This window comes from Selaginella moellendorffii, unplaced genomic scaffold (assembly GCF_000143415.4).
Source record: "Selaginella moellendorffii unplaced genomic scaffold, v1.0 SELMOscaffold_5, whole genome shotgun sequence".
NCBI classification, from domain to species: domain Eukaryota; kingdom Viridiplantae; phylum Streptophyta; class Lycopodiopsida; order Selaginellales; family Selaginellaceae; genus Selaginella; species Selaginella moellendorffii.
Window position 1 is genome coordinate 1,589,335 of NW_003314266.1, and position 24,124 is coordinate 1,613,458.

Consider the following 24,124-nt stretch of genomic DNA (forward strand, 5'->3'; position numbering starts at 1 on the left):
TCTTGTTTTTTGTGAACACATCTTAATATTATCTGATTCAAAAAAAAAAACATTCTTTCCATTTCAAAAAACTAAAAGATCACTAATATACGAGATTGATTTAGGATAAATAGTTACATGAAGGTAGCAAAATAAATATAGTTTACTATATAAAACTTCAATTTTTTTTAATTATCTTATCACATTCAAAATAATATAAGAGATTTATATGTATCTCATTAAACTTACCATTTATAATACTTTCCAAACCATTTATCCATATATAGTTTTTCGTTAAAGTCATTCTTTTTAATTTTAATAATTAAATTTTAAAATTCCTTGTGATATAGATATTTTAGTACTATCACTATAACTTGTTAGGTATCGAATTCTAGCTTATTTATTAGTTAATAACAAATTGTAATTATTTATGTAATATCACGAGTATTTAAAATTCTAAGTTTTTCAAACTTTAGATGATAAGTTGTTGCAGATAAATCTTGAAAATAATGAAAATTGTACAAAATTTTTTTTATACTTTTTATTGACCATTTGTAAAAGGATATGTATATGTATATATATGCACTTTTAAATTATTAACGTATTTATTCAAAATGATTATAAATTTTTTAATTAAAAAAATTTTAAATGATATGTTATAAAGAAAAAATATAAATAACTACTTTATTCTAATTTCAATATTTTTCTTATTGTACTTTATATATTTTTAAAACATTTTCACCTACTTATACTACTTTCTTAATATTATAATACATTAATTTCTGAAAGGAAAATTGTATTCTCTACTACTTTAAAAGCTAAGAAATATAAAAATATGCTTAGTTTATAGTGGTTTGACAAAAAACTTTATACTAATTGTGAATTTTAGTTTTGCATGTGCATTTAGCACTACTTGTTTGTACTAGTGATAATACCCAAAATGCATTTTTTACCATCTAATAGTTGATATTCATTTACTACTGTTGTGTATAATATTCATAAACTTATAAATTATTATTTTAAGTGAAATATTTTGCAATGAGCTATTTAGCAAATCAAACTAGTCACTTCATCCATAAGAAGCAACCTTCCATTATTGTAAAAAATAACACGTGCTTATATTTGATTTTTTCACTAATATTTTATATTATTAATACTAGGTTATAACTGAAAACTGAAGAATCATTACTTTTTCTTATACTTTATGTATTTCAAATGCTAATACATGCAAAAAGATTTATGCTATCAATATCCTTTATATATCTACTGATTGATGGATGTTTGCTATCTATCTAGACACCCTTAAATCCGATATAAAAAGAGAATAGATGGTTTTCTTGCTCGCACGATACAATCACTCCTGTTTGGAAGCATCATCTAGAGCTGTTACCACAAGAATGCTGAAACTGAAGTTCTAAAAGCAACTAGACATTTATCTGAAAAGGATTTCTAAATCTTACTCAAGCAATCTGTTAAAAGTGTCTTATGGCAATCCTGGTTTGGAATCCTGTCACCTGCACCTCTGTGACAGCAAGGATCCGTACTGTGATCAGTACAGAATATATTAGAATCTAGTATGGTGAGCAAGGAGCTTAAGTGGGAGCAAGGTGTCAGGAGCAAGGAGCTCGAACTGGGCTAAGCGCCTTGTTCAAGTGTAGATCATCGCCAAGTCGTCTTGAAGCTCATCCGCTGGAACCTCCGGCTGGAAAGACTAGAATCTAAACTCCCGCTACTCGCGCGCCTGCAACGCAGCTTGTGCAAATTCAAATTTGAAATTTCAAACGTATTCGTGGCCGGGCTCTGCGAGTGGCGAGTTCTCGGCCTGCATGCCCGTCTCGTTCCAGTAATCCACGAGAATGAAATCCTCCACGAACGGCCCCTCCTTGAGCTTCGCCAGCACCACTTCCGGGCTGTTGTCAATCAGCTCCACCTCGTCGATCCAGCGGAAGAAGGCCAGGTAGCCGAAATCAAACCCCCTCGCTCGAACCGGCGAGAAATTGGGGCCGCCACCATCGAAGCTCGACGTCCTGCTCGCCTCGGCGATCTCCGAGACGAGCTGCTCCCTGCCATCGCCGCACACCCCGTCCTTGAGCCGGCACAGCACGATCCTCTTTGCCTCGAAGAACTGGTCGACGTGCTTCTCGACGCTCGACTCCCAGTCCAGCGCCAAGGCGGACTCGCAGATGGGATTCACGAACTTGTCCATGCAGTAAATCTGCGCTGGGTGGAGCGAAAACGCGGCCAGCGCCGCCTTGTTCTGGTGCCGCGAGTGGAGGACGTGCGTGTAGCCACCGCTGAGAATTTCGTGCGCCGGCCATATAGACAGCACCGGTCCGGCCTTGAGGTGGAGGACGCCGTTGATGGCCCGCAGCTTGTTAAGTTGTTTCACCATCTCGGCTCGCTTCTCGGCCGAAGCCCAGTGCCGGACCTTGAAAAGAAGGACGTGCTCCACCAGGTGAACGATCGGCATCCTGGAGCTTCACTGGAAATCTCTGGAAGAAAACCAAGAGCACAAGCGTGAGAATCGTTGTCGCGCTGTTGCTTGGCCATCTTGATCACAGCGCTACTTTCACTGAAGGGAGATTTGCTTTTCTCACTCACTTATCGAAACGACAGCATACCTCTTCGTAAACGTCTCCAGAAACTAAAAGATAAGTTTAGAATGCCGGAGAGTGGGATTGAACCACCGACCTTGTGATTTTCAGTCACACGCTCTGACCAAATGAGCTACTCCGGCATCGTGCTGCCCTCATGAAGATATTCACAAGCCTGAGCATGCTTTATGCATTGCTAAAATTAATGAAAAACAGCAAAAAGGTAATAAAATGGTCGGGAAACTCTAAAAAAAACGTTTTTTGTTTCACTTCCAGACGTCCTTATGGTCGAATTTATATCCGGGTCATGATTGGCGGGGCAACAACAATATAATGTAGCAAAAAACTTCCAAGCGCATGATCCTTCCAAGATCAACCTAGGTCTGTTTCTTCTTGAAAAAATCTAGACTAGAGCTTGCAGCAAGAATACAATGCAACATTATGCCAAAAACAAAACCATAGACTAGATGACTACCATACAGCTTTATGCCAGAGAGTGGGATTGAACCACCGACCTTGTGATTTTCAGTCACACGCTCTAACCAAATGAGCTACTCTGGCACCTTGTTGCCCTACCAATGAACTTCGCGAGCCTGAGCAAACTTTGTACACCTGCATTGTGAAGTAAAATCAGACAAACCAAAACTAAAACCAAGAGCTCCTGTATAAAGTGTTCGATCATAAGCACCGGATGAATAGTAAAGAAGCACTTACTCTGTTAGCAGAGGGATAAACGCTGAGCACAATCCACGATCAGTAACAACATGATAGACTAATTTCGCAGCGAGGAAATCATCCAATCTTAAAACGAAAGGATTCACAGTCCTCCCTGCTTGGCTCTTGCGTCGGTCCACGCCTGAGCAATCGTTTTCTTCATGTTATCGTCGCCCTCGTCGTACATATTCTGCAACAACAAGGTCGCGATCGATCCAAAACCATGCAGCCATGGAAGTTACCTTCATCAGGTCCATGATGCCAGCCATCGGATTCTTCCCTTCGTCCGGCTTAAACTGTGCATCCACAATCGATCGTCTCAGACAAGAGAGAAAAGCTTCAAACGAGATCTTCAAACGAGAAGAAAGCAAGTGAGTCGCTAAGCGAGATCGAGAGCTCACCTGCGAGGAGAGGGAGGATTCGTCGCCGGCGAGGCCGATGCTTGCGATCTCGGTGGAGAGCAACGATTTCACTCGCGGCCACTTAGCTTGATCCAGCAGCGCCTTGAGCTCCTGGAGATCATCCATGACGTCTGGCGCCATCAATCCGCTCCACAGCGAGAGCCTTTGTCAGCTTCACCTGGAAGAAATCCACCACTGGAGCTTAGAACAAGGAAAGAAAAATCTCACAAAGCTAGACAGGGACGAAGAAAGCTTGTTCTAGTACCTGAGACGTAAGAATCTGGCCGAGAAGCATCTTAAAGTTGCGAGCTGCAAAGCTTTGCTGCTGATCAATCGCGGCGGCATGGATCATCTCTAGAACCTGGGAGTCGTCTTCTCCAGCTTTCTCCATAGCTAAAGCCAGTCCCTGGAGCAAGAAAACCACAATGATGCTGCTAAGAACTCGAAAGAAAACGATCGATTACTCACTGACTTGCAAAGCCTTCGCGGAGAAAGGTTGGATCGCCACACGCTCCCGGAACTCCTCCCTGGAATGCCTCACATCCCCAACAAACCCGTAAGCTCTGGCTCTCATGAATCTATACTCGAGATGCTCCGGCTCCAACTCGATCCTCCTTCCCAGAACCTCAATCGCCTCCCTCACCTCGCCATTCTCCATCCTGAGCGAGAGCAAATCCTTGTAAGCCACCGGGTTGCCCGGCTCCTCCTCGATCGTCTTTAGCACCGCCTTGAGCGTCCTCTCATTGGCCTTTGCGCGAAGAACCCTGGACGGAACCTTAGAGCTCTTCCCTGGCTTCTCGGCTACCGCCCTCTTCTTCTTGGCGAGATCAGGAATCGCGGAAGCCGGCAACCCAGCCACATCGTCGACAGGCGGGACGGCCTCGGCTCGGGCGGAATCGCTGACGCTGAATCCCGAGACCAGGCAAAACGCCGCAGTGCCGAGCAAAATCCCTGCATCCCTGCTCAATCGATCCCACACCCCGGTCGCCAGCTTCGCGCTGCCGCTGCCGTGATTCCTACAGCAAACCGCTGCCCTGGAAGCGCGAAATCCTGGCAGCTGGTGGCGGCCGAGCGCTGGGAAGCACCGCATTCGCGGAGGAAGAAAGCATCACTCTAGGTTTAGGGTTTAAGGCTCGTTTGATCTCTCTTCTTAACGCGCCAAGGAGAGATTGTAGAGAAAATACAAATAGATTGGATGTGCTCTTCGCAGGAAAACTTCGTTTACTTACAAAGAGGGCGAGCATCGAGAGCTTTTATTTCTTTGGGAGTGGCTTCTTCTCGTCGTCAATGCTGGCGCTACCCATGGCCTCGAGCTCCTCAATGCCACGATCGCCATCGCCCTCCTCTTTCTTTGTCACCGCCGGGCGCTGGGCATCCAGTTCGTCGTCTGGATCATAGTCCGGATTGAGCGATTTCGGTAGCGAAGCTCTCCAAGCACGGCTTGCAAGCCATTTCGATCGCTGCCCATCCGAGTAGAATCCCGGCGATCGCGATCTCTAGGCCTAAAGCTTGGTGGCAAACTAAACATGCTAAAGGTAAATAAAATAAACACGTGTCAGGGATCTAACTTTAGGTCAAGTTTATGGCATTGTTTAACTTATACTCGAGCAGCATCTCTCCAAGAGCTCTCTCTTGATCCCTTCTCTGCGTTTGAGCTCCCAGAAGATCACGTAGTGCGCACGAACAGCGGTGGAATTGCCGTAGGCTATGAAGTGCACGACCTCGATCCCTGCCTCTTTTAACACCTCCTTTACCACATTTTGGAGCTCTTGCTCGTCGACCATCTCGTCTTGGACGCTCAGAACCGCGTTCTTGCGGTGGCTGAAAGCCAGCTGAGGAACTCCATGGAAAAAACTTGATACTTTCATCACGTCCCCGAGGTATCGATATAATCTTTAAAGAAAGAGAACACTGATTCATAGCGTGGTTATTAGGAATTCTCAACCATTCATTTAAGGAACTTATAACCAAACTAAATAAAGTTGCAAGTGAAAATAAAAGATGGCAAAAGCATTGTGGCATTGATGGTTGCCCACCTTCTATTTTGCATAGAGCCGCTAAAAGCAATCTCCTCTAAGTAAATGTTATTAAAGACATTTAATTTACATCTTGTGTTTATCGCAACCTTTGCTCAACACCATTTACTCATTTCAGTCAGTCAGGATCCCAAGTCCAATTACGGAATTTGCTTTTGTTTTCTCTCCGCCAACATCTAGTGAAACCATAAATTCAATGGTGGAACCCGGCAATGTAATTTATTTTTATAGTTTCAACTGGAGGTAACTAGTTGATAGACGTTGATCGGGTGATTTACATCCGGCCCTCCACGAAAGGCCTTGATAGCAACATCTCGAGCAACTCCAGCAGTAGGATGGAACTCATCGAAGAAAATGTGTTGCGATGGATTGGAGCAATATGGAACTTTGGGCAGACAGAAGAAAGAGCCTCTGTAAGGACCGATACCACAGCAAGCAGTCCCTGTGACCTTGAATCCTGCTCAAGAAAGTAAAGACATAAAACCCGAGACCCGGAAGTCCAAAGGATAAAACTTGAGATGCTCACCGTGCTGGCTTGGATTGTTGTAGATGGACATGAACGAGTAGTACGAGTCCGTGTAGACGGTCCTGAGACCCGGAAGAGATCTCTCCACCTCCACGAGGAGGGACTTGAGTCCTACATTGTAGTCCACCGCGAGTTTGTTCACAAAGTCTATGCACTCGCCGTTCTTGCTGCCGAATTTGAAGAGGGACTGGGGGCAGCAGCCGATGGGAGGCATGCTCACGACATGCAGCTTACGAGCACCGATGTTGTATAGTTCCTGGAACGAAGAAGGAAAGGATTTAGAGCTTCGTCCCGTGACGAAGGCTTTAAGTTTTGGAAAGCAACGAACCTGCAATTGCGATTTGAGGCTGGACAGCAGCAAGGCCTGGAATTGAGCGGGAGTTCCTTCCCTCCGCCTGACGAGATAATTGTTGAGATAGTCGTTGCTTCCCGTGACAACAGAGAACAAGGCCTTGCTGAGAAGCGTCCTCGTGCGTTCTTCTCCAATAAGCTCTTGGATTTCCTGCTTAACTTTGTGCATGCTTTTCAGTTGAGAGCCCATTGGCATGTTCTGCCCCTGCAAGAAAACGCTCCAGAGCAAGGGTCAGCTCCAGATTTGCTGTTGACAAGAACTTACGAAAATCTTTCCAGTGAAATCAAGGATTCCAGAGCCTGAGGACGCAAAGTTGACGCCGAGGAGAAGCTTGCTGCCTTTGGTAGAGGGGTCCAGATAAGCGGGAACGAAAGGCAGTCCCAGAAGCTCAGCTGTTCACCACGACGGGAAAAGAACAAAAACAAAGTTAACACACAAAAAATCTTGCAAAGGTGACTTACTCAGGTAGTCGACTGAAACTCTCCCATTGCTGAATCGCCCCGTTGCAATGTGCGTGTCAAAGTCGACTCCATACGGATGGAAGTTGCTCTTGGCAAGCGTGAAGAGATGGTTGTTGTTGCCAACGTCAACCAGGGAGTCTCCAAAGATGAAGTACGCGGGAACGAGCGGAGAGCTCGCATTTGCTGCCCAAGACCCAGAGATCCAAAGGATCCACTGGAGCACGACGGCGAGCAAAATACGAGAGAGTTGCATCCTCTCGCCCGTTCGGATCCTTTCCCCTCGCCCGCTGCTTATATTCGTGTCTTTTCCTCTTCTTTTACCTGTCGAGTGAGGAAGGTTGGTGCTTTTGCTTTCGATTTTTGGTTCTGTCGTTCATGTGACTCCATTAAATGAGAGTTCTAAACTTGGTTATTTTTGACCCGCCAAAGGAGCACCGCTGTATTAATGTTGTCAATATGCAATTTACGCTTCCAACAACAATTACCTGTTTAGGAGCCTCACGTCTACAGTAAAGCTCAGTAGAACTGTGCTTTAAGTTCCTGAGCACGGTCGAGAGGAGCGCCGCATGAGTCACGAAGCCAGTCGAAGATTGACAGGAATGTATTCTTCTCACAGGGTGCCAGAAGCTTTAAAATAAGCCCAAAACGCTTCACTTTCACCAGCCCGCCAAGCACTGCCATTGTTCCCTGGAAGAATCTTCCCGTTAAGGTAGAAGAAGAGATAGAAAGATAGGAACTTACCGCGGGATCGTGTGGCATGAACGCAGCTTGCAACGACTTTAGAATGGTCCTCAGGACTTCCACGCTCAGGTTCTCCTTGAAAATCCCCGGATACTCGTCAATGTGGATCCTGCTGATGAACTCTCTAAGCAGCTGTGATTGGCCTTGTAGTCGTTCACACGATCGCTGGAACTCTATCGCGGTCCTTGGCTTTTCAGGAACTGTCGTTGCCCTGGCTTGTCTGACGTTCCGTTCAGGAGCTATTGGACGCTCTTGTGGTTGAGACACTGGAATGCAAGCTCCTTCGCCAATCTGAGTCTTTATTTCGTGCATCGAAGGGCTCCTTCCCGAGGTTTCTTCAAGATTCTTGTCGCTGCCAGCCTCTTCCTGGGATGACTCTTTGACAAATGATACTCGAAGCTTCCGCTTGATAGTCCTGAGCTTCTCACCGATTTCTGAATCATCCGGTTGCAATTTCAGAGCGGCCTGAAGATATAGAAGAAGAATAATGAGTAACAGAAAATATTTTCCTATATAGAAAAAAAAATGTTGGACCTGTAGGTCTTTGAGGGCCCCTCGAAGATCACCAAGGCCTTCAAATGCCAATGCTCTCCTGTAGTATGCCTTCGCATATCCACAATCTATGGTAATTGCTTCAGAACAATCCGATATTGCGGTATTCCAATCTCTCATCTGCAATGCAAACAACGTTGGCCATAACGCAGACACTAGAATTTACCTTTAGATAGCAGAGTGCTCGGTTAGCAAAAGTTGCCGCGACGCCAGGATCTAAACTCAAACTCCTGTTGTAACACTTGATCGCTGCGCAGTAATCTTGAGACTTGAAATGTTCATTCCCGATTGTTCGCTGCTTGTTTGCTTCTTCTCGAGCGTCATTGGTATTTTCAGGCCGACACGCCGTCGATGATTCCTCAGGCTCGCATTTCTACACAAAGGTCATCACGTCAGTAAACTTCAAATGGAAAGCGCTAGATACCGTCTCAACGATCTCCTCAATCACCATCGGCCCAGCTCGCATAGGAATGTACGAAGAGTTCTCCTCCAGCGCAGGGGAGAGCTTACGTTCAGATAGGACCTTTAGCTCGCCCTGCAAAAGTTAAAAAGATTGGCATCGAACATCTATATAGAGATAAGCTTAATAGATGAAATCACCTCGGGAACAATCTCTTTCGTAAATATTTCACGTTGAGGAAATTTCTGCGTCTTAGTCACCCGAGTTCGAAGGGCTGGAGTTCGACTCTCCATCTCTAGCAACGCTGAAGAAGAACGGGATTCATCTTCACCTCCAACCTCTTCTATTGAAATTCTTTTACAACTGTCTGCAAGCTTATCATCGTCCTTTTGCTTCTTCCGAACAGCTCTTTCTGCCTTTTCTTTCAAGGTCGAGGCCTCCTTACAAGATGAATCCAAATCAAATGCAGCAGTTAAATCTGCAACGTGGAATTCAGAAACGTCATAAACTCTAAACCGAATGAGCACCTCTCAAGGCCGCCTCCGGCCTTCCTATTTCCAGGTAAGCCACTCCACGACGAAGAAGTGCCTGCTCTTGCGAGGGCATTGTTCGCGTTAGCTCAAAATCAGAAATATTGTATACCTTGACGTGATTTGGATCGAGTTCAAGTGCTTTGGAACAGTCTGCAACAGCATCATCCCATCGATTCAGCTGTTCATATATGCTCGTCATGGATGTAAAGTAGTGTCAATTGACGATTACCTTAACTTGAACTGCAGCACGATTAGCAAACGTCGTCGCCGAATTCGAAAATAGTTCGAGGGACAAGCTGTACGCATCTAGTGAAGCAATATATTCTCGTGCCTGAATGTAAACAGAATCAGTCCCCAGATTGCAAATGCAGTTGTTTTTACCTTAAACAGCTCATTGCCCTTCTCTCGCTCTCGGTTTGCATGCCATTCCCTCTCTGTTTGGGATTTAGAAACAATAGCATTCCTGCATACAGATTATTAGCACTATAGATTTTTGCAAAAACTGGTATACGGACCTTTCTTTGGTTTTCTTGGGATGAGGTATCTTTTCTTCGGTTTTGCAGTCGTCTTCCTGGAGAAAATGTACAACATCAACCCAGCACTGCCAATGGTAGAAAATGACTTGCGTTTTCGCATTTTGCGGCGAATTCATCCCATAGTCGGTAATAATCTCTGCCACTTTTTACGTCTTTACCCTCTTTCTTCGTGCGGGTATTTAAAACTTCAGAAGGCTTAGTTGTATCTTGTATAGTTGGCCTGGCCTGCGCATAAAAACCGGAAAGCGTGAGAAACAGAAAATGAGCGCCTAGCCTACTTTGTCGCCGGACTCTGCAGCTTTGGGGCCTTTCACTCTCTGAAGCTGGCGAAGCTTGTCATCGGCACCTTTGATCGCGTCCTGGTGGTGAGAAGAGTGAAGAAATAAGAGCTTGAGAAGTCCCCAGCAGATTTTTGGACGCACGAATTCACCTTCCACGAGTCGAAGGTCTTAAGAAAACCATCGAAGTCTTCGTCGTACTCGTCAACTCTGAGATACACAATGAAAAACCACATGAAAAAAGGAGAAGAAGAAGAAACACTTACCGAGTTTCGCGCTCTCCGGGACGAAAAACCCGGCCCCCTAGTTTGATAATAGTTTCGTAAGCAGCCTCGGCAGTTTGGGGAAATCCCTCTTCCCTGGAATCGATTAAATCAGCTGCGAAAGCTAGAAAGAAAGAAATCCTCACCGCATGTATCTCTCGAGTTTCTTGAGCTTCCGGAGATCCGTCATGCCGCGGATTTGATCTCCGCTAGAAAGTAGAGAACCAAAAACACATTTAACCGGAAAAATGCAGCGATGGCGGCAGGAAATCTTACGTGATATGATCGAATTCGTCCATCTCCTTGTCGGAAATCCATGAGCGCTTCACGCCGGCCACCATAGCTGCGAGAAGCCCTAAACTCTGGGAGGAAGAAAGAACAAACTCGGGGATCCAACGGAGGTTTTCTCGACAGCCGTCGGATCCTCCCGCCAGAAATTCGTAGCAATATAGAATTAGGGTTCTTATTTTGGAGCTCGGCTATGGCGGAATGTGAGGCGCTCTGGTGAGGCAATCTGGTCGAAATGGCAGCTCAAGAAGAGGATGCGACTCGCCTGAGATTGCTCCTCGAGTCGTCCTCGAGCTCTCTTGGCGACATCGCCGCCGCCTGTCATGCGGTGGAATCCGTCTCCAGGCACTTGCCAAGATCGTTCTTTTGCGTTTGCTTCCCGCTCCTCCTGCGCAGATTGTTTGGATTCAAGGACTTCCAGGCAGGGGCAGTGACTTCCTCGGAGGGATGGCTCTCGGTCGTCTCGCAGCCGGGCTGTGAATCGGCCGCGACGGTAGTAATCGCTCTCCTAGCGCCCGGGAGCTCGCTCTTCAAATCCCTCCTCGCCTCGGACAGCGAGAGCGTCGTGAGGTATGTGTTTCCATTCGAGCGCCTCCCGGAATGGGTCCGCCGCCTCTTGGCGGTGGAGGGCGGCGGCCCAGTGCTGGAGCACGTCTCGATTCTCTTCCGGAAGAGGCTCAAGGAGGACATCACTGGGTCGATCCAGATCGAGCTAGACATCTTCCAGTACTACATCTTCTGGTTTGCCTACTACGCGGTTTGCAAGGAGTCTCCAGCTGCCAAGACTTCCAAGACTGGGCTCTCTCGATCATCCCAGCTGCGCAGCCAGATCGAGAGCTGGGCTTCTTCCATCCCGGGGCTCCATCACTCTCACCAGGGAAGCTTGGTCTCGCCGCTTCATCCATACTTGCAGCTCCTCCAGCTCTATCTTTCACACTTTGTTGGTCCAGCGATGATCCGGAAAGACAAGCAAGTGATCTCACTGTGGGAAGACTACGTCATCTCGCACGCCGACATACTCGTCCGGACTTTGATCGATTTTTGGCTCATTGACGACGATCCTTGTCCGTTCTCGCTCGCGGTGTGCCAGTCTTTGCAGCTCCACACTTTGCCGCCACCTTCGTCTTACGTGCCGCCAGGAAGAGATCTCATCGATGCCGTGAAGCTGCTCATCAACTATTTCAGTGCTCTTCTCCAAACGCAGATTGGTCACCACGAGCAGTTCTTTGCTTCGCCAGAGTCACCGGCTGGATTCAGGAGGAAAGCTTCGCTTCTGTCGGATTTGCGAGCAAGTTCCGCGCTGAATGCTAGTCCGTATCTGCAGTCGCTGCAAAGGCCGCTCTATCGGTTCTTTCTCCGGGCGTTTTGTTTGTGGCCGGTTGGGACGTCCCTGACCAAGGTGCTGCCGATGGTCGACCTGTGGCTACACTACTTGGAACCATGGACGGCGATTCTTCTCGTCCCAAAGGACAGTAGCGTTCAGCCTGGCTCCAGAGTTGTTCTTGACGAGTCGAAGCGCTTCTACTCGGCATACTGGCAGGAATACGTTCTCTCCAACTATGGTTTCTACACGTCGCTGGTTTCGCACTTCCTGGATTTCGCTTTGAAGTTTCTACACGTCGACATGGAGCTGGTCGTCCAGGCAACATGCAAGGTGAACCCATCGCTCCACTTGCTATAGGTGGCTCCTATACATACACCCATAGAAACTGATCAGAGCTGGTGAACTGATGGCGTTGTCTCTTTTTGTTGAAACAGGTTCTCGGTGTTTTGGCCAAGTCAGATGATCTGTTAGATCTTCTGCGGAGGGTTAATGCCGCGTACACGGAAAGCTTTCTCGGGAGGCATCACTATACGAGTAATCCTTTTGTTGACAGAGTCCCAACCATCATGGAACAGCTACAGGTAACTCTTTGCCTATCAAAACTTCCCGTTTTACTCTTTGCTTATCAAATGTTCCCGTATCCTTTCAGGATTGGGAAGAGGGCATGACAAATTCAGAGAAGGAGCATGGCGAGATCTTGCACTCGAGCATGCAGACCAGTGCCCCCCAGCTGCATTTATTTGGTGTGGGAGAATACGGAGGCCATTATGTCTTACAGGTGATATTTGTGAACTTTGGTATCTCTTTGCTAAACAGACTATTCCTTTCAGAGCATCATCTTGCTGGCGGAAGCGGAAAACCGAGCTTGCAACACCGACAAGCTGCCAGTGTCTCCCAAGACCTTGAGAAATCTGAAGGAGCTCGTCCTGAAAGTTTTTGAGCGGGAGGTTTTGGGAAGGCAGCAGCCGCTGAGGTCGGACTCTGGCTCTCCACTCCCCGAGATGGTGATCCCGGAGACAAATCACTCGGAGGAGATCCCGGAGAGAAGTCCTGGACTCCAGAGGCACAGCGTGGCGGAGGTGAAGTACAAAGGCGATTGGATGAGACGTCCGATAGAAAGCCAGGAGATCGGGTGGCTTGTCCGGCTGCTGGTGGAGGTCTCGGACAAGCTAAACGGTTGCCTGGGATTTACCGGAGGCAGGGAATTGATCGAAGAACAGGGGTGCTCATCACACTCGCAGGTGCTCGACGCTGTTTTTCCCGAAGTCCTCAAGCCAGTGGCGAGAGCTCTACTCGCAGCTTTCCTCTTCGTGGTGAAGGAGTTGCGGAAGCGGGGATTTAGAATAAATTTGCGGCCGCTAGCGAGCAAGCAGGCGATCAGTTCCGGGGCTCTAGCGCTCTTCTTCTACTGGCTGGTCAAGAAGATCGCGGGGTATTTCTTCAAATAATAGCCGTTGGATGGATGGAATCGACGGCTAAGGCGCTAGGGTTCTTTACGACGCTTGAGGCATATTCCATTGGCGGGTTTTTCAAATAAGTCCAACACGTGGCTTATCCACGAGCATCCGCCGAGTGCTACGTGGCAAGGCTTCATAACGTTGTGGCTTCCAAGGACGTGGCGTTTAGGGTTTATAGCACAAGAAGAGGCGGCAGGAGCTGCGCCAAGCATCCAGGCAGGTTGAGGGATATCACTTTGGAGTTTTTGGTCACTGTGGATTGAAAATGGAAGAGTTTTCATCGTCTTCGTCGGGATCTCTCTGCGTTTTGGAGCAATGGCGATCGGGTGGTCTCGTTGGTGTTTGTTTTATTGATGGATTCGGCCGGGATCAATGCAGGGAGTGGCCGGGAAGTGTTTCGAGCTTGTGTGGAGAGCCATGGTGGGAGCTTTGGAGTCGCCAGCAGCTATCAGTCTTGCGACGTTTGGGGGAGTGAAGAGGCCTCAGTTGCCGATCAATTTTTTCAAGTTTCCTGCCGCCACGCGCCTCAAGGCTGTGCAACAGGTTTGTCTAGCGGCATTTTCGTTTCCACAAGAAAAAAAGCTCTCTCATGTTCGTTCTTTGCAATTTTGATTTTTCTTGCAGTACATAGGCTGCTTTGAGTACCGGATAGCGCTTCAGCCACACTACAATGTTAATAAGTACAGGCCACTGGCAAAACTTATGGACACTGCACAGATGGTTAGTTTCTTGAGAGTTTGTAGCGATTACTTCTTCAGGGTTGGTTTTTATTTTTGTTTCTCTCTTTCCAGATGATTCACAGTCCTCAGGCAATTAAATGCGTTGAAGGTGTGATTCTGGCAATTTATCTCACCGTAAGCTTTCGACATCTTTGTTGGGAAGTTCTTAATGCGTGCTTGCTTTTGTGGAGTAAGGCCGGACTCCAAGGCGTGGAACGAATTCCCGTGGGTTTTGAGACTGAGCAAGACACGAAGGTACATCGTCCATATGATATCTGCGGTGGTTTTCTAAAGAGGTTTTTTGTATGAGCTACAGATCCATCAGCACATCATTCTAGTGGTGCGCAATGGAAAGAAGTTTGGTGCGTTTGGGATGAGCCGCGAGGCCGACTTGGCAGGAAGAGAGTTTGAGTTTGATAGGTTCTCGTCATAGCTCTTAAGTTTCTCCTTTTACATCCTTTTAAATTTTTGCAGCTTCTCAAGTATTGTTTCTGATTACAAACGAGCCTACGAAGGCCATCGCCACACCATCCAGAAGCTATGGGTTGGACTGCCGGTAATCTTTCTTTTTCTGCTTTGGAAACTTGAACCATTTAAACTCTAATTTGTCCTCCTTTTTTATCAAGGTGGAACTCAATGTCGAGTCTTATAACTACGTTTGCTGGCGGTACTTGACACTCACGCCAAACTCGCAACCATGGATAGAGGTAATTCTTTGCGCATACTTCTCTAAAGTGACTAAAATTCTTACTTCAGTGCTGTGCCGAAATGGACAAACACTTCTCCCAATCGAAAAAACTCTGGGAAAGGTCAGTCTACCTTGTCGAAACCCATACTGATATTTTTCTTAAATTCTTTCTTTCTTTTCCTTCTAGATGGCTGCTCGAGGGACAGGGAGAAATCCCAAAGAACCAAAGCATCTATAACAACGCCAAGAAACTGGATATAAACGCTGTTCCCAGAGCTGCAGGCGCGATCTTGAGGATTCCAAGGCCGCCTTCACGCTCGACGATCTTACCATCGATCGTGAACCTCAACACTCCTGGTAAGAAAAGCGCTGAAAGTTAATTAGCTAGGTAGAAACTGGAAGAAAAAACAAAAGCCAGAGAGAAGAAGACCAAAGAAGCGCTATCTTTTCCCTGACTGAATTTACAGTGCCATCGCGAGTGGGTTTTCATGAGATCCCGTCCATCAGATATTTCCACGACTAACTTTTAATGGGAGTTCTTTTATTCTACCTTTAACTTAACCCCGCCTTTTATCGTGTGACGTCTGCCCTAGTTTCTTGTTTCATGTGAAGAGGTCCATCTTCGAGGGTTTGGAGATCGCGTGTCCGCGTCGGCGCTTCCGGTTTGCCTCGATCCCTGGGAATTTCTCACAATGCAGGGCTGAATCGCCGGGGATTGATGTCATCAATGCGTGGAATGCTAAGAATGCGTCGCAGATTCGCTGCCGCTGCTACGAATGGAGCTCTCAAGTCGTATTCTCTCGCGGCGGAATCCCAGGTGCGATTGCCAGATGAGTTGTGTTGTGTAGTCGAGCGAAGAATCGTTCGAGAATTTGTAGTCGAGAGAATCGTTAGAGAAATTCGTCCAGTTTGGTATTGTTCTTTCTTGTGATTCTTTGTTCTGTTTCCTTTGCTGATACATATCTTCGTTTTTGGTCAGGGCGGTGGGCTTTGTCCCTATGGACGTCGTGAGCATATGAAGCTTCTCATGGAGTTCTTCCAGAAGAATCTTCCCAGAGCGTGTACTTTCCTGGCCCCGCCGACGAACTTTGCATCAACGTCGTACCGATTCCCTGTCAGGAAGTTCCAGTTTAGATCGTCGTCTGTGCAAACAATCGGGCCGAGATGCTGCGCTTTGCCCGTCAGATTTTTCTCGAGCACTCCATCGCCAGAAGCACTAGATCGGCTAAATTGCTGCAGCCACAAGAGGGACTCCGACTCCGACGATGAGACCGAGTCTCTGGGGCGGTGTTCTTACGTCCAGCCTCCAGGTAATCGGGAAGAGGCAACCGAGAAACTCCAGGAGGAATTCGAAACTGCGATGAAGTGCTTCGAAGACGCTCCACCATGCCTGGACGACATTCCGAAGATAAATCCCAATGGTAGGTGAGTATATTTGCTTTTCATCTTCTAGTTGCTCGAGAATTGTGTCTAACGCTCGGGTTTTGCAGGTGTTTATGCCAACCATAACTTGCGCTTGGATCTCATCAGCGTCTATGGATTTGACTACGACTTCACGTTAGCTCACTACACTGCGAGTTTGCAGCATTTGATTTACGACCTTGCCAAAGAACAGCTTGTAAAAGAGGTATTTGCAGTATTTTATTTTCTTTGCACAACGATTTAGGCTGATATCTTCTATGAACAGCTGAAATATCCGGAATCATGCTTGGATTTCAAGTATGATCAGAATTTTCCAATAAGAGGGTTATATTACGATAAGAAACGGAGCTATCTGCTGAAGCTAGACTTTTTCCACTGTGCGGAAGTTGCGAGTTGTTTCTTTGGCCGCCGGCGTGTAAGTGGATGTTTCTTTCTGTTCCTTCTTAACAGTGAGATCAGTTAACGCATGAGGAAGTCGAGCAAGCATATGGAGGAAAGCATATAAGCCCAGAGAACTTAAGTAACCTCGTCCCTCTTATGGATTTATTTTGCTTGAGCGAGGTACATTTTTTATGTTTATTTCTTCTTCTTGCTATAGATGTTATTGTCTATACAGGTCTGCCTTCTATCCGATGTTATTCAACATTTCGTAGATCAAAAGCTCCAGTTTGATCCTGGTTATGTGTACGAGGACGTAAGACGCTCTGTTGAGAATATCCATCGAACCGGACTTTTACATAAACTTATCCTTGAACGCCCAGAGGAGTACCTTGTGAAAAATGTAAGAACTTGGCTTTCTGTTCTCGCATTTTAAGCGCTTGTGAATACAGGAAGCTGTCACCCGGATGCTAAAAAGGCTTAAAGAGATAGGAAAAAAGACGTTCATCATCACAAACTCTCCTTTTCCGTTTGTAGATGGAGGGATGAGATACTTGTTTCAGGTAAACGGCCAGTCTTTTGATTTTTCCTGTCATAACATTGTTTATATGCGTAGGAAGACGGAGACGACGGAAGTTCCTGGAGAGACTTGTTTGATGTTGTTGTGGCTCTGTCAGATAAGCCAAACTTCTATTCCTCTCAACGACCATTCAGGTAATGTTTATTACGGACATAGCAAAAGATTCAATGAATATCGTGAAACAGGCATTACGATATAGAAGCGGACAGGTTAACCTTTAACAAGGTGGAAGAGTTTGAACCTCATGCTGTTTATTACCATGGATGCTTGAAGGACTTTCTTCAAATCACGAAGTGGCGAGGAACAGAGGTGTGAAGGTTTTGCACTGGACAGCTTTAAAATGCTTAACATTTGCAGGTCCTGTATTTTGGAGATCACTTATTTAGTGATTTACGAGGCCCTTCAAAGGCTGGATGGCGCACGGCTGCTATAATTCGGGAGCTTGAGGTCTGTCTTGAGATATAAATCAGTATAAAGCAACTCATTTTCCACTTTCAGAGAGAGATCGCTACACAAAATGAAGATGAATATCGCATCCACCAGGTATTTAAAAGGGCCTAGCTGTCTTATCGTAAACGTGATAGTAATTTGTTAACAGGCACGATATCATATGGTTCAAGAGCTGCTTGGCAAATATCACGGCTTGCCTGTGGGACCTAGAAGGGACAAAGAAAAAACTCTTCTCCTGGCATTAAGAAAGGAACGCTTGAATGCGAGATTATCGATGAGCCAGATGTTCAACCGCTACTTTGGTTCAACGTTCCTCACAGATACTGGCAAAGAGTCGGCTTTCGCATATAACGTGCAGAAGTACGCGGACGTGTATACAAGCCGCCTTGAGAACTTGATGACATATTCTAGTGAAGCGTGGCTCTATACCCCGTTCGACGTGAAGATTTTGCCGCATCATATCAAGGTACTCATGTCTAGTGGTTTTTCTCTGATTGTTCACTAATTCGTGTTTCAAAAGCTTGTGTGTGACTACAGGTCGGGCCGTCTAAAGTTTTCAAGGATTGGCCATTTGAATCCTACCCAGCATAGTGAAGATCAGCTGTAAGCAACTTATGAGACTTTTTTCGTAACAATTGCAATGTTTCTAGTCATGAACACCTGGAGCCACAACTGGAAATGGCGGATCGCTGATGTGGATAGATTGGACGAGACACGACTTGTGGATACGGGGATCAAAAAATAACGAGTTAAGTTTCGTGGAGAAGTTTTGGGAAGCTCCGCTGTATGTTGTCTCCAGCTGAGACTCTGTCCTCTTGGGCTTCCTCCACACTTGGCCGGTTATGGAGGAGGAGGACTAGCACTGGCGGAATTGTAGAGGAACTAGCGGTAGCAGGAAATCCGATAGGTGGGGAATCAGGAACTTCGAGTGGAGCAGCAGCTCCAGAATCAACAATGGTGCTGCGATCGCAATCTAGAAGAAGGAAAACTCCGGAGCCGTCTATCGTGCGTCGTCGCAGAAGACGAGGAGGCAAGGTAAGATCTTTGTTTTGTTTTGGTTCTTCGTTTTCTCGCTTGGATTTCTCATTGCGCGAGTGACTTCTTGTTTACAGGGACGCAGGAGACGACGGAGAAGACGCGCGAAAACTCACTCAAGTCGTTCGTGTTCCATGAAACCATTCTTTCAATCAGAACTGGGAAAATCTAGCTTTTAATGCGAGTGTAAAGAGCTCTCTCGTGTCTATCGAGTTAGGGGTTTAGGTTTTTGAAATATTTGAGCGATGGAGCGCGCGCTCTACACATCGATCTCCGCGGCGCTGGAGCCGCTGGTGATGGCGCATCTCTTCTCGCGAAAATGCCGAGGTCTGGAGCATCCCACGCGATGGAAGGAGCGCCTTGGCTATCCCTCGCTTCCTCGCCCCTCTGGAACCCTCATCTGGTTCCACGCCGTCTCGCTAGGTCGGTTTCTTTCTTCCTCTGTGCGATCGATCGTTCTTTTCTTTGGAAATTTTCAAGGTTTTCTTTGCTCATGGATTCTTTCTTTGTTGAAATTCTAGGAGAAGGGCTGTCAGCCATACCGATCATCGATAGATGCTTGCAAATACATCCTTTCCTTAACGTTCTTCTCACTACTGGGACTTTGACAGCATTGTGAGTAACTCTATGTACATTTCGCGATTTATCCAATGTGTTCGTCTTCTTTTCCGTAGCAATGTCCTCCGGAGCAAACTTTCTCATGGTGTAATCTTCCAGGTACTGTTCTCTGTTAGCTGTTCTATGGTTTGCGAAGTTCTAAAATACGGTTGGAAAGTTTGTTCCTGTGGATACTCCAGCAGCGGTGGACAGATTTTTGAGTCACTGGAAGCCACAGGCTGGTATATTCATGGAAAGTGAGCTTTGGCCAAATCTTCTCTTGTCATCGTCCTCGAGAAAGGTGCGTGATTGTTGAAACTGTGGAATTGAAGTTTTACTTACCTTGCTTCCTATGCAGATTCCTATGGCTCTGTTGAATGCGCGAGTATCTGAGAAATCTTTCATTCGATGGTCTCGTTTCACCTCGAAGTCGCTTGTGGGTGAAATGCTTGGAAGTTTTTCTTTGATATGCCCTCTGGTATGCTTTGGAAGTTTTTGGTCCTTTGCCTGACCAACTTTATATTCTACTTGACAAGGTAGAGCACCAATGACGCGATACATCTGCAGCTTTTGGGTGCTTCTCCTGGCGTCATACATTTCTCTGGAAATTCGAAATACGGTGGGTAGTGGTATCCCAAATTCTTTGACACCATGTATTTTCCAGCATGGGGAGCATCTCAGGACAAGTCGCAAGTGGAAGATCTCCTGCTAATGAAACGAAAAGTCTGGCTGGCATCGTCGACACATGCTGGTGAAGAGGAAGGTACAGCTCTGTTTAGGACTTACAAAACTCCATCTCATATACCACCGGGTGCTCTAGTTATTGCAGAGGTGCACTTGACACTCAAACGAACATTTCCAGAAATTCTTACAATCCTCGCACCTCGGCAGCCCAGTCGTGCAGAGTCAATCATCATGGTTAGATACAATATCACTTGTTTTTGTACGTTTTAACATTTTCTTTCAGATGCTGCGAACCCATGGATTGAAGGTTGCACAGAGGTCCATCAACGAGAATATTTGCCTAAATACTGACATCTATCTCGCAGATACCGTAGGTACGTGATTCTAGAGCGTTTCTCGGTTTCTCTTCTCAAACTCTTGTCTTCCAGGTGAATTGACAAGACTTTACAACTCTGTTCCAATAGCTGTTGTTGGTGGCTCGTTACTAAAAGGTTTAGCTGGTCACAACATGGCGGAGGCTGCAGCATGCGGTTGCGCTGTTCTTACAGGTTGAGAAGTTCCCATACTCCGATCTAAGCTAAAAGCATTTCTATCTAAGAACAGGAACACACTTGGGTCACTTCTCCAAAATGCTGAAAGAAATGCAGTCGATCTCTCCATTATCCATCTTACAAGTAAGAAGCTTTGTTTCTTCATTTACCCAATTTCATTTTCTTTTCTCAAGGTTTCCTCCGCGGATTCTCTAGCGTCCGCCTTGATGGAGCTTTTCTCTGACGAAGGAGGTCTACGACTTCGTAGGAAAGCTGCAAAAGCAGCTTCAACCACTGCAGCTGCTGGCATCATCGACAATATCTTCAAGCTGCTAGAGCTCAACATATTCCAAGGTGTGTATTGCGACACTCTCATGGGTTTAGGGTTTAGTGAGAGGAAGCAGGGGTCTATGGTGAATGCAATCCACTTGGAAGAGAATGCCGGTGGTACTGAGACGCTCCTCTCTTTTTTACTTCCAGGAATCGCGATGGGAGGCGAAGTTTCAGCAGCTACGCGCGATGGTGAGTGCTCCGAAGATGGGTCCTCCTCCCGCTGGAAGAAGGATGATGATTCCCAAGGCCCAGAAGAGGATGAAGATCTACGACTTGGACGAGGCACTGATCATGTACAAGAAGTTCCGGGATATTGTCAAGCTCAGGGACTTGCTGGAGATGTCGCAGGGCCATGTCCTTAACCTCCATGCACTGGGAAGGCTCAAGGGAAGATTCAAACTCGACCCGGCAAGCAGGATTTCATCGTATCCAGACGCTCATCCTGGCGTGGTGAAGCTCACGACCGACGCAGACAGCTGGAAGTGGCTCGAATTTACAGATGAGGCCGAGGACTTGATAGCCGAGAAGGGGATCTACATGAGAGAGGTTCACGAGGCACAGGTGGTCAAGTGGATCCGGAAGATGCTGATGATGTCGCAGACTCGAAGCATGCCTCTGATACGGCTCCAGCACCTCAGGAACGTTCTCTTCCTGCCACCGGACTTCAAGTCGAGGATCATCCACGCGTATCCGCAGTACTTCCGGGTGACGACCGTGAGGGGGGCTCTCACTCTCGAGCTCGTGGAGTGGGACGAGTCGCTGGCGGTGACTTACAGGGAGCAGAGGCTGAGAGACAACGCTCTGGAGCTGGACGAGCTTATGGGCGACACGAATCCTCACGCGTTTCCGATGTCGTTCCCGACCGGCTTCCACCTGAGGAAGAACGTGAGGGAGTACTACGAGACGTTTCAGAAGCTCCCGTTCCAGTCGCCTTATGAGATATGCCGGACGATCCATGGGACGATGGAGGCGGAGAAGCGGAACTTGGCCATCGTCCACGAGATACTGAGCATGTACGTGGAGAAGCGGGCACAGATCGCGCAGATCGCTGTGTTCCGCAAGGACTTCAAGCTCATGAGCTCGCTCCGGGGGCTCATCGAGCGTCACCAGGGGATCTTCTACACGTCTTACAAGGAGGACCTCTTCACGGTGTTCCTCAAGGAGGCTTACAGCGGCATGAGACTGATCGATCGCAGTCCGCTGCTAGACTTCCGGGACAGGTTCATAAGGCTGTGTTTGATCCAGCCTCGGGAGAAGCGGCTGGATCCGCGAAGAACTTCTCCCGAGAATGTGGAGAAGCGGCTCCGGCAGATGGACACGATCAAGGAGGAGGTGGGGAGAATGGACTGCGAGGGGAAGATATCATGCAAAGGATCCAAGAGGGAGATGAGGAGGTGCCTGGCGAGTGGACACGAGGTGGAGATACTCGGGGAGGATAGAAACGCGAGGTGGAGGAGGCCGAGGGTGCTGTTCGAGGAGATGATGGACAAGACTCCGGACTACAACATCACAGAGCTGGAGAAGGCGCTGTATAGATTCAAAGGGAAGGCTGATAAGTGGCCAAACCGGGAAGATGGAAGCTGTGAAGGTTTGGATGACGACGACGACGGTGACTCCGACTTTGAGTGGTGAGAATTTTGGTGGTGGCAGGAGAGATCGATCGAGCTATCGAAGATTCAGTGAAGAAAACTCGGAGAGATGATCATGGATATGATATACTAATATTCGTGAAGGTGGATGTTGTCTTCTATCTTAGGAAAGCCACCATGGACTGGATGATTTTGTTCTTCCTTTCTTGAGGAAGTTCATGCTGGAATCGAACCGGGCTCTGTTCCATGGCATTTTTCAGTTAGCTAGATTAGCAAAAAAGGATAGAAAACCTTTTGTGTAGACACTATATAGAGGAGTAGCTAGGGTATTGGGGAAGTTTAGTTTTAACGATGAGCAAAAGGTTGAGCTAACAATCAACAAGGCATAAAAAATTTTAATCACAATGAATTATCATTTAGTCCTCTCATGCACACGAGAACGTCATAAAAGTTCTCGGCTTGTAATACACCTTATTGAATTCCTTGATTTCCAATAAGTGCTGGATTAAAGAAACTATGCGGCAGCTCTTAGTGGCGAGCTTGCATGAGCGAGAGTTGTGCATAAGGACATGAGTGTCTCAAATTTGAGCTCAATGGAAACAACTTTGTAGTGAATTTGGGAGATTTTAGCTGCGCAAGGAAGCACCAACTATACATATTGGATCACTGGGATTTAGGGCTCCTGAAGTTATCGAGATTGAGAAGTTTGGGACAGGTATAGACATGTGGGGTGCTGGAATGGTGTTTGCAGTGTTGCTTCCGGGAAAGAAGCCTTTTGGTGGCCATAAATTAAAGATTCCGAGAAGAATTGGTTTAATAAAATTGAAGACAAGGATCCTGTGAATTTGAAAGTGGATCCCAAGCAAGCAAACCCTGCAACAATTTCATAATATTTGTTAGTCATGAAAATAATCAATGCCATTGTATTAATACTATTTAAAATTACCTTAACAACTAAAATAATATAATATTGTTTTTCCGAAGCAAAACAAATGTTTCTATATAGTCTAGAGAATTATTAAATAGCAAGTTTTAAGTTTGTCTTTGTAGTTTTATGTGTGTTTAGAAATTTTCCTTACATACAACTCATTTACTTGGGTGCAATATAACAATTATATAATAGATACTAAAGTATAATATATCATTACAATACTTTTTATATAAATTAACTTTCTGGAGAAGATCAAATAAATATATTTAAACAATTTTTAAAAAAATAAGTATAAAATAAAATAAATAATTTCTTTGTTAGATTTATATTCATACAACATTATATTAATTTGCTTAGGGGAGTGAATAAAAATAAAATATTCTTTGATATTCTAAGATATTTTACCATCTAATAGTTGTTATTCATTTATATTAATCTTGTATTTATAATTTATAAACATGTTTATAATTTATAAATTTTCAATAGTATATTTATTTTATTCTCATAGTTGATATATAATAAGATTAATCTACTTCCAATTGATCAATTCAATTAATAAATCATAAACACTACCAACTATTGCTACATGAACAAATGTTTTTTGCTAGTTTGTTAGGCTACCCCTTTCCCTCTATGACCAGAATGGTTGTTCTATTCGCCTTGTGCTTGTGAAGAAATTGTTAAGTGTGTTCGGATTAGACTGAATTTAAAAATTTCAAGGTAGGGCACATTTTGTTTATAAGCTCAAGGTGG

The 24,124-nt window shown here is 46.0% G+C and overlaps 8 protein-coding genes, 1 long non-coding RNA gene and 2 other non-coding genes across 12 annotated transcripts; 4 read left to right on the forward strand and 7 right to left on the reverse strand.

Annotated features, from left to right (window-relative positions):
• Positions 1-2,642: 2,642 nt before the first annotated feature.
• Positions 2,643-2,716, reverse strand: TRNAF-GAA. The gene has a single exon. It is a non-coding gene; the product is annotated as a tRNA-Phe (tRNA).
• Positions 2,717-2,899: 183 nt separating this feature from the next.
• LOC112344587 lies at positions 2,900-3,585 on the reverse strand. The gene is made up of 3 exons (XR_002991754.1): positions 3,530-3,585; positions 3,288-3,477; positions 2,900-3,185 (listed from the first exon to the last, which is right to left on the reverse strand). It is a non-coding gene; the product is annotated as an uncharacterized LOC112344587 (long non-coding RNA).
• On the reverse strand, positions 3,061-3,134 carry TRNAF-GAA. The gene has a single exon. It is a non-coding gene; the product is annotated as a tRNA-Phe (tRNA).
• Positions 3,586-3,723: 138 nt separating the features above from the next.
• On the reverse strand, positions 3,724-4,778 carry LOC9659953 (protein SLOW GREEN 1, chloroplastic). The gene is made up of 3 exons (XM_024670010.1): positions 4,161-4,778; positions 3,954-4,094; positions 3,724-3,866 (listed from the first exon to the last, which is right to left on the reverse strand). Exons 1-3 carry the CDS (start codon positions 4,776-4,778, stop codon positions 3,807-3,809), a joined length of 819 nt encoding a protein of 272 aa, XP_024525778.1. The 3' UTR covers positions 3,724-3,806.
• Positions 4,779-5,921: 1,143 nt separating this feature from the next.
• Positions 5,922-7,339, reverse strand: LOC9659954 (GDSL esterase/lipase At5g08460). Its single transcript, XM_002965117.2, has 5 exons — positions 7,064-7,339; positions 6,867-6,994; positions 6,579-6,806; positions 6,251-6,506; positions 5,922-6,181 (listed from the first exon to the last, which is right to left on the reverse strand). Exons 1-5 carry the CDS (start codon positions 7,314-7,316, stop codon positions 5,958-5,960), a joined length of 1,089 nt encoding a protein of 362 aa, XP_002965163.1. The 5' UTR covers positions 7,317-7,339; the 3' UTR covers positions 5,922-5,957.
• A 78-nt stretch (positions 7,340-7,417) lies between these two features.
• LOC9659955 (sperm-associated antigen 1) lies at positions 7,418-10,025 on the reverse strand. Its single transcript, XM_024669945.1, has 12 exons — positions 9,805-10,025; positions 9,671-9,752; positions 9,519-9,620; positions 9,399-9,467; positions 9,284-9,344; positions 8,957-9,234; positions 8,781-8,891; positions 8,523-8,729; positions 8,339-8,476; positions 7,805-8,269; positions 7,549-7,750; positions 7,418-7,500 (listed from the first exon to the last, which is right to left on the reverse strand). Exons 1-11 carry the CDS (start codon positions 9,939-9,941, stop codon positions 7,580-7,582), a joined length of 1,821 nt encoding a protein of 606 aa, XP_024525713.1. The 5' UTR covers positions 9,942-10,025; the 3' UTR covers positions 7,418-7,500; positions 7,549-7,579.
• Positions 10,026-10,134: 109 nt separating this feature from the next.
• On the reverse strand, positions 10,135-10,732 carry LOC112344683. The gene is made up of 4 exons (XM_024669946.1): positions 10,643-10,732; positions 10,513-10,575; positions 10,370-10,462; positions 10,135-10,313 (listed from the first exon to the last, which is right to left on the reverse strand). Exons 1-4 carry the CDS (start codon positions 10,705-10,707, stop codon positions 10,136-10,138), a joined length of 399 nt encoding a protein of 132 aa, XP_024525714.1. The 5' UTR covers positions 10,708-10,732; the 3' UTR covers position 10,135.
• Positions 10,733-10,856: 124 nt separating this feature from the next.
• LOC112344584 lies at positions 10,857-13,532 on the forward strand. The gene is made up of 4 exons (XM_024669609.1): positions 10,857-12,308; positions 12,413-12,559; positions 12,628-12,756; positions 12,809-13,532. Exons 1-4 carry the CDS (start codon positions 10,890-10,892, stop codon positions 13,424-13,426), a joined length of 2,313 nt encoding a protein of 770 aa, XP_024525377.1. The 5' UTR covers positions 10,857-10,889; the 3' UTR covers positions 13,427-13,532.
• A 261-nt stretch (positions 13,533-13,793) lies between these two features.
• LOC112344585 (vasohibin-2-like) lies at positions 13,794-15,403 on the forward strand. Its single transcript, XM_024669611.1, has 10 exons — positions 13,794-13,978; positions 14,060-14,155; positions 14,227-14,289; positions 14,350-14,409; positions 14,471-14,574; positions 14,629-14,710; positions 14,781-14,861; positions 14,911-14,963; positions 15,030-15,199; positions 15,310-15,403. Exons 1-10 carry the CDS (start codon positions 13,808-13,810, stop codon positions 15,363-15,365), a joined length of 936 nt encoding a protein of 311 aa, XP_024525379.1. The 5' UTR covers positions 13,794-13,807; the 3' UTR covers positions 15,366-15,403.
• Positions 15,404-15,454: 51 nt separating this feature from the next.
• Positions 15,455-18,905, forward strand: LOC9659956 (5'-nucleotidase domain-containing protein DDB_G0275467). Of its 2 annotated transcripts, XM_002964775.2 has the most exons (15): positions 15,455-15,659; positions 15,822-16,263; positions 16,333-16,469; positions 16,530-16,679; positions 16,724-16,825; positions 16,881-17,045; positions 17,095-17,205; positions 17,259-17,356; positions 17,408-17,531; positions 17,580-17,669; positions 17,721-17,765; positions 17,821-18,138; positions 18,193-18,275; positions 18,323-18,707; positions 18,785-18,904. In XM_002964775.2, the coding sequence occupies exons 1-14, from the start codon at positions 15,561-15,563 to the stop codon at positions 18,363-18,365; spliced, it is 2,007 nt and encodes a 668-aa protein (XP_002964821.2). In that variant the 5' UTR covers positions 15,455-15,560; the 3' UTR covers positions 18,366-18,707; positions 18,785-18,904. The 2 variants fall into 2 exon arrangements, with proteins under 2 accessions (XP_002964821.2, XP_024525378.1); XM_024669610.1 differs by lacking the exon at positions 15,455-15,659 and having other exon boundaries at positions 16,180-16,267; positions 18,785-18,905.
• A 47-nt stretch (positions 18,906-18,952) lies between these two features.
• On the forward strand, positions 18,953-21,286 carry LOC112344703 (probable 3-deoxy-D-manno-octulosonic acid transferase, mitochondrial). Its single transcript, XM_024670011.1, has 12 exons — positions 18,953-19,150; positions 19,382-19,424; positions 19,505-19,605; positions 19,663-19,782; positions 19,845-19,923; positions 19,969-20,067; positions 20,125-20,222; positions 20,272-20,362; positions 20,417-20,536; positions 20,592-20,662; positions 20,713-20,872; positions 20,999-21,286. The coding sequence occupies exons 1-12, from the start codon at positions 18,953-18,955 to the stop codon at positions 21,211-21,213; spliced, it is 1,395 nt and encodes a 464-aa protein (XP_024525779.1). The 3' UTR covers positions 21,214-21,286.
• The last annotated feature ends 2,838 nt before the right edge of the window (positions 21,287-24,124 follow it).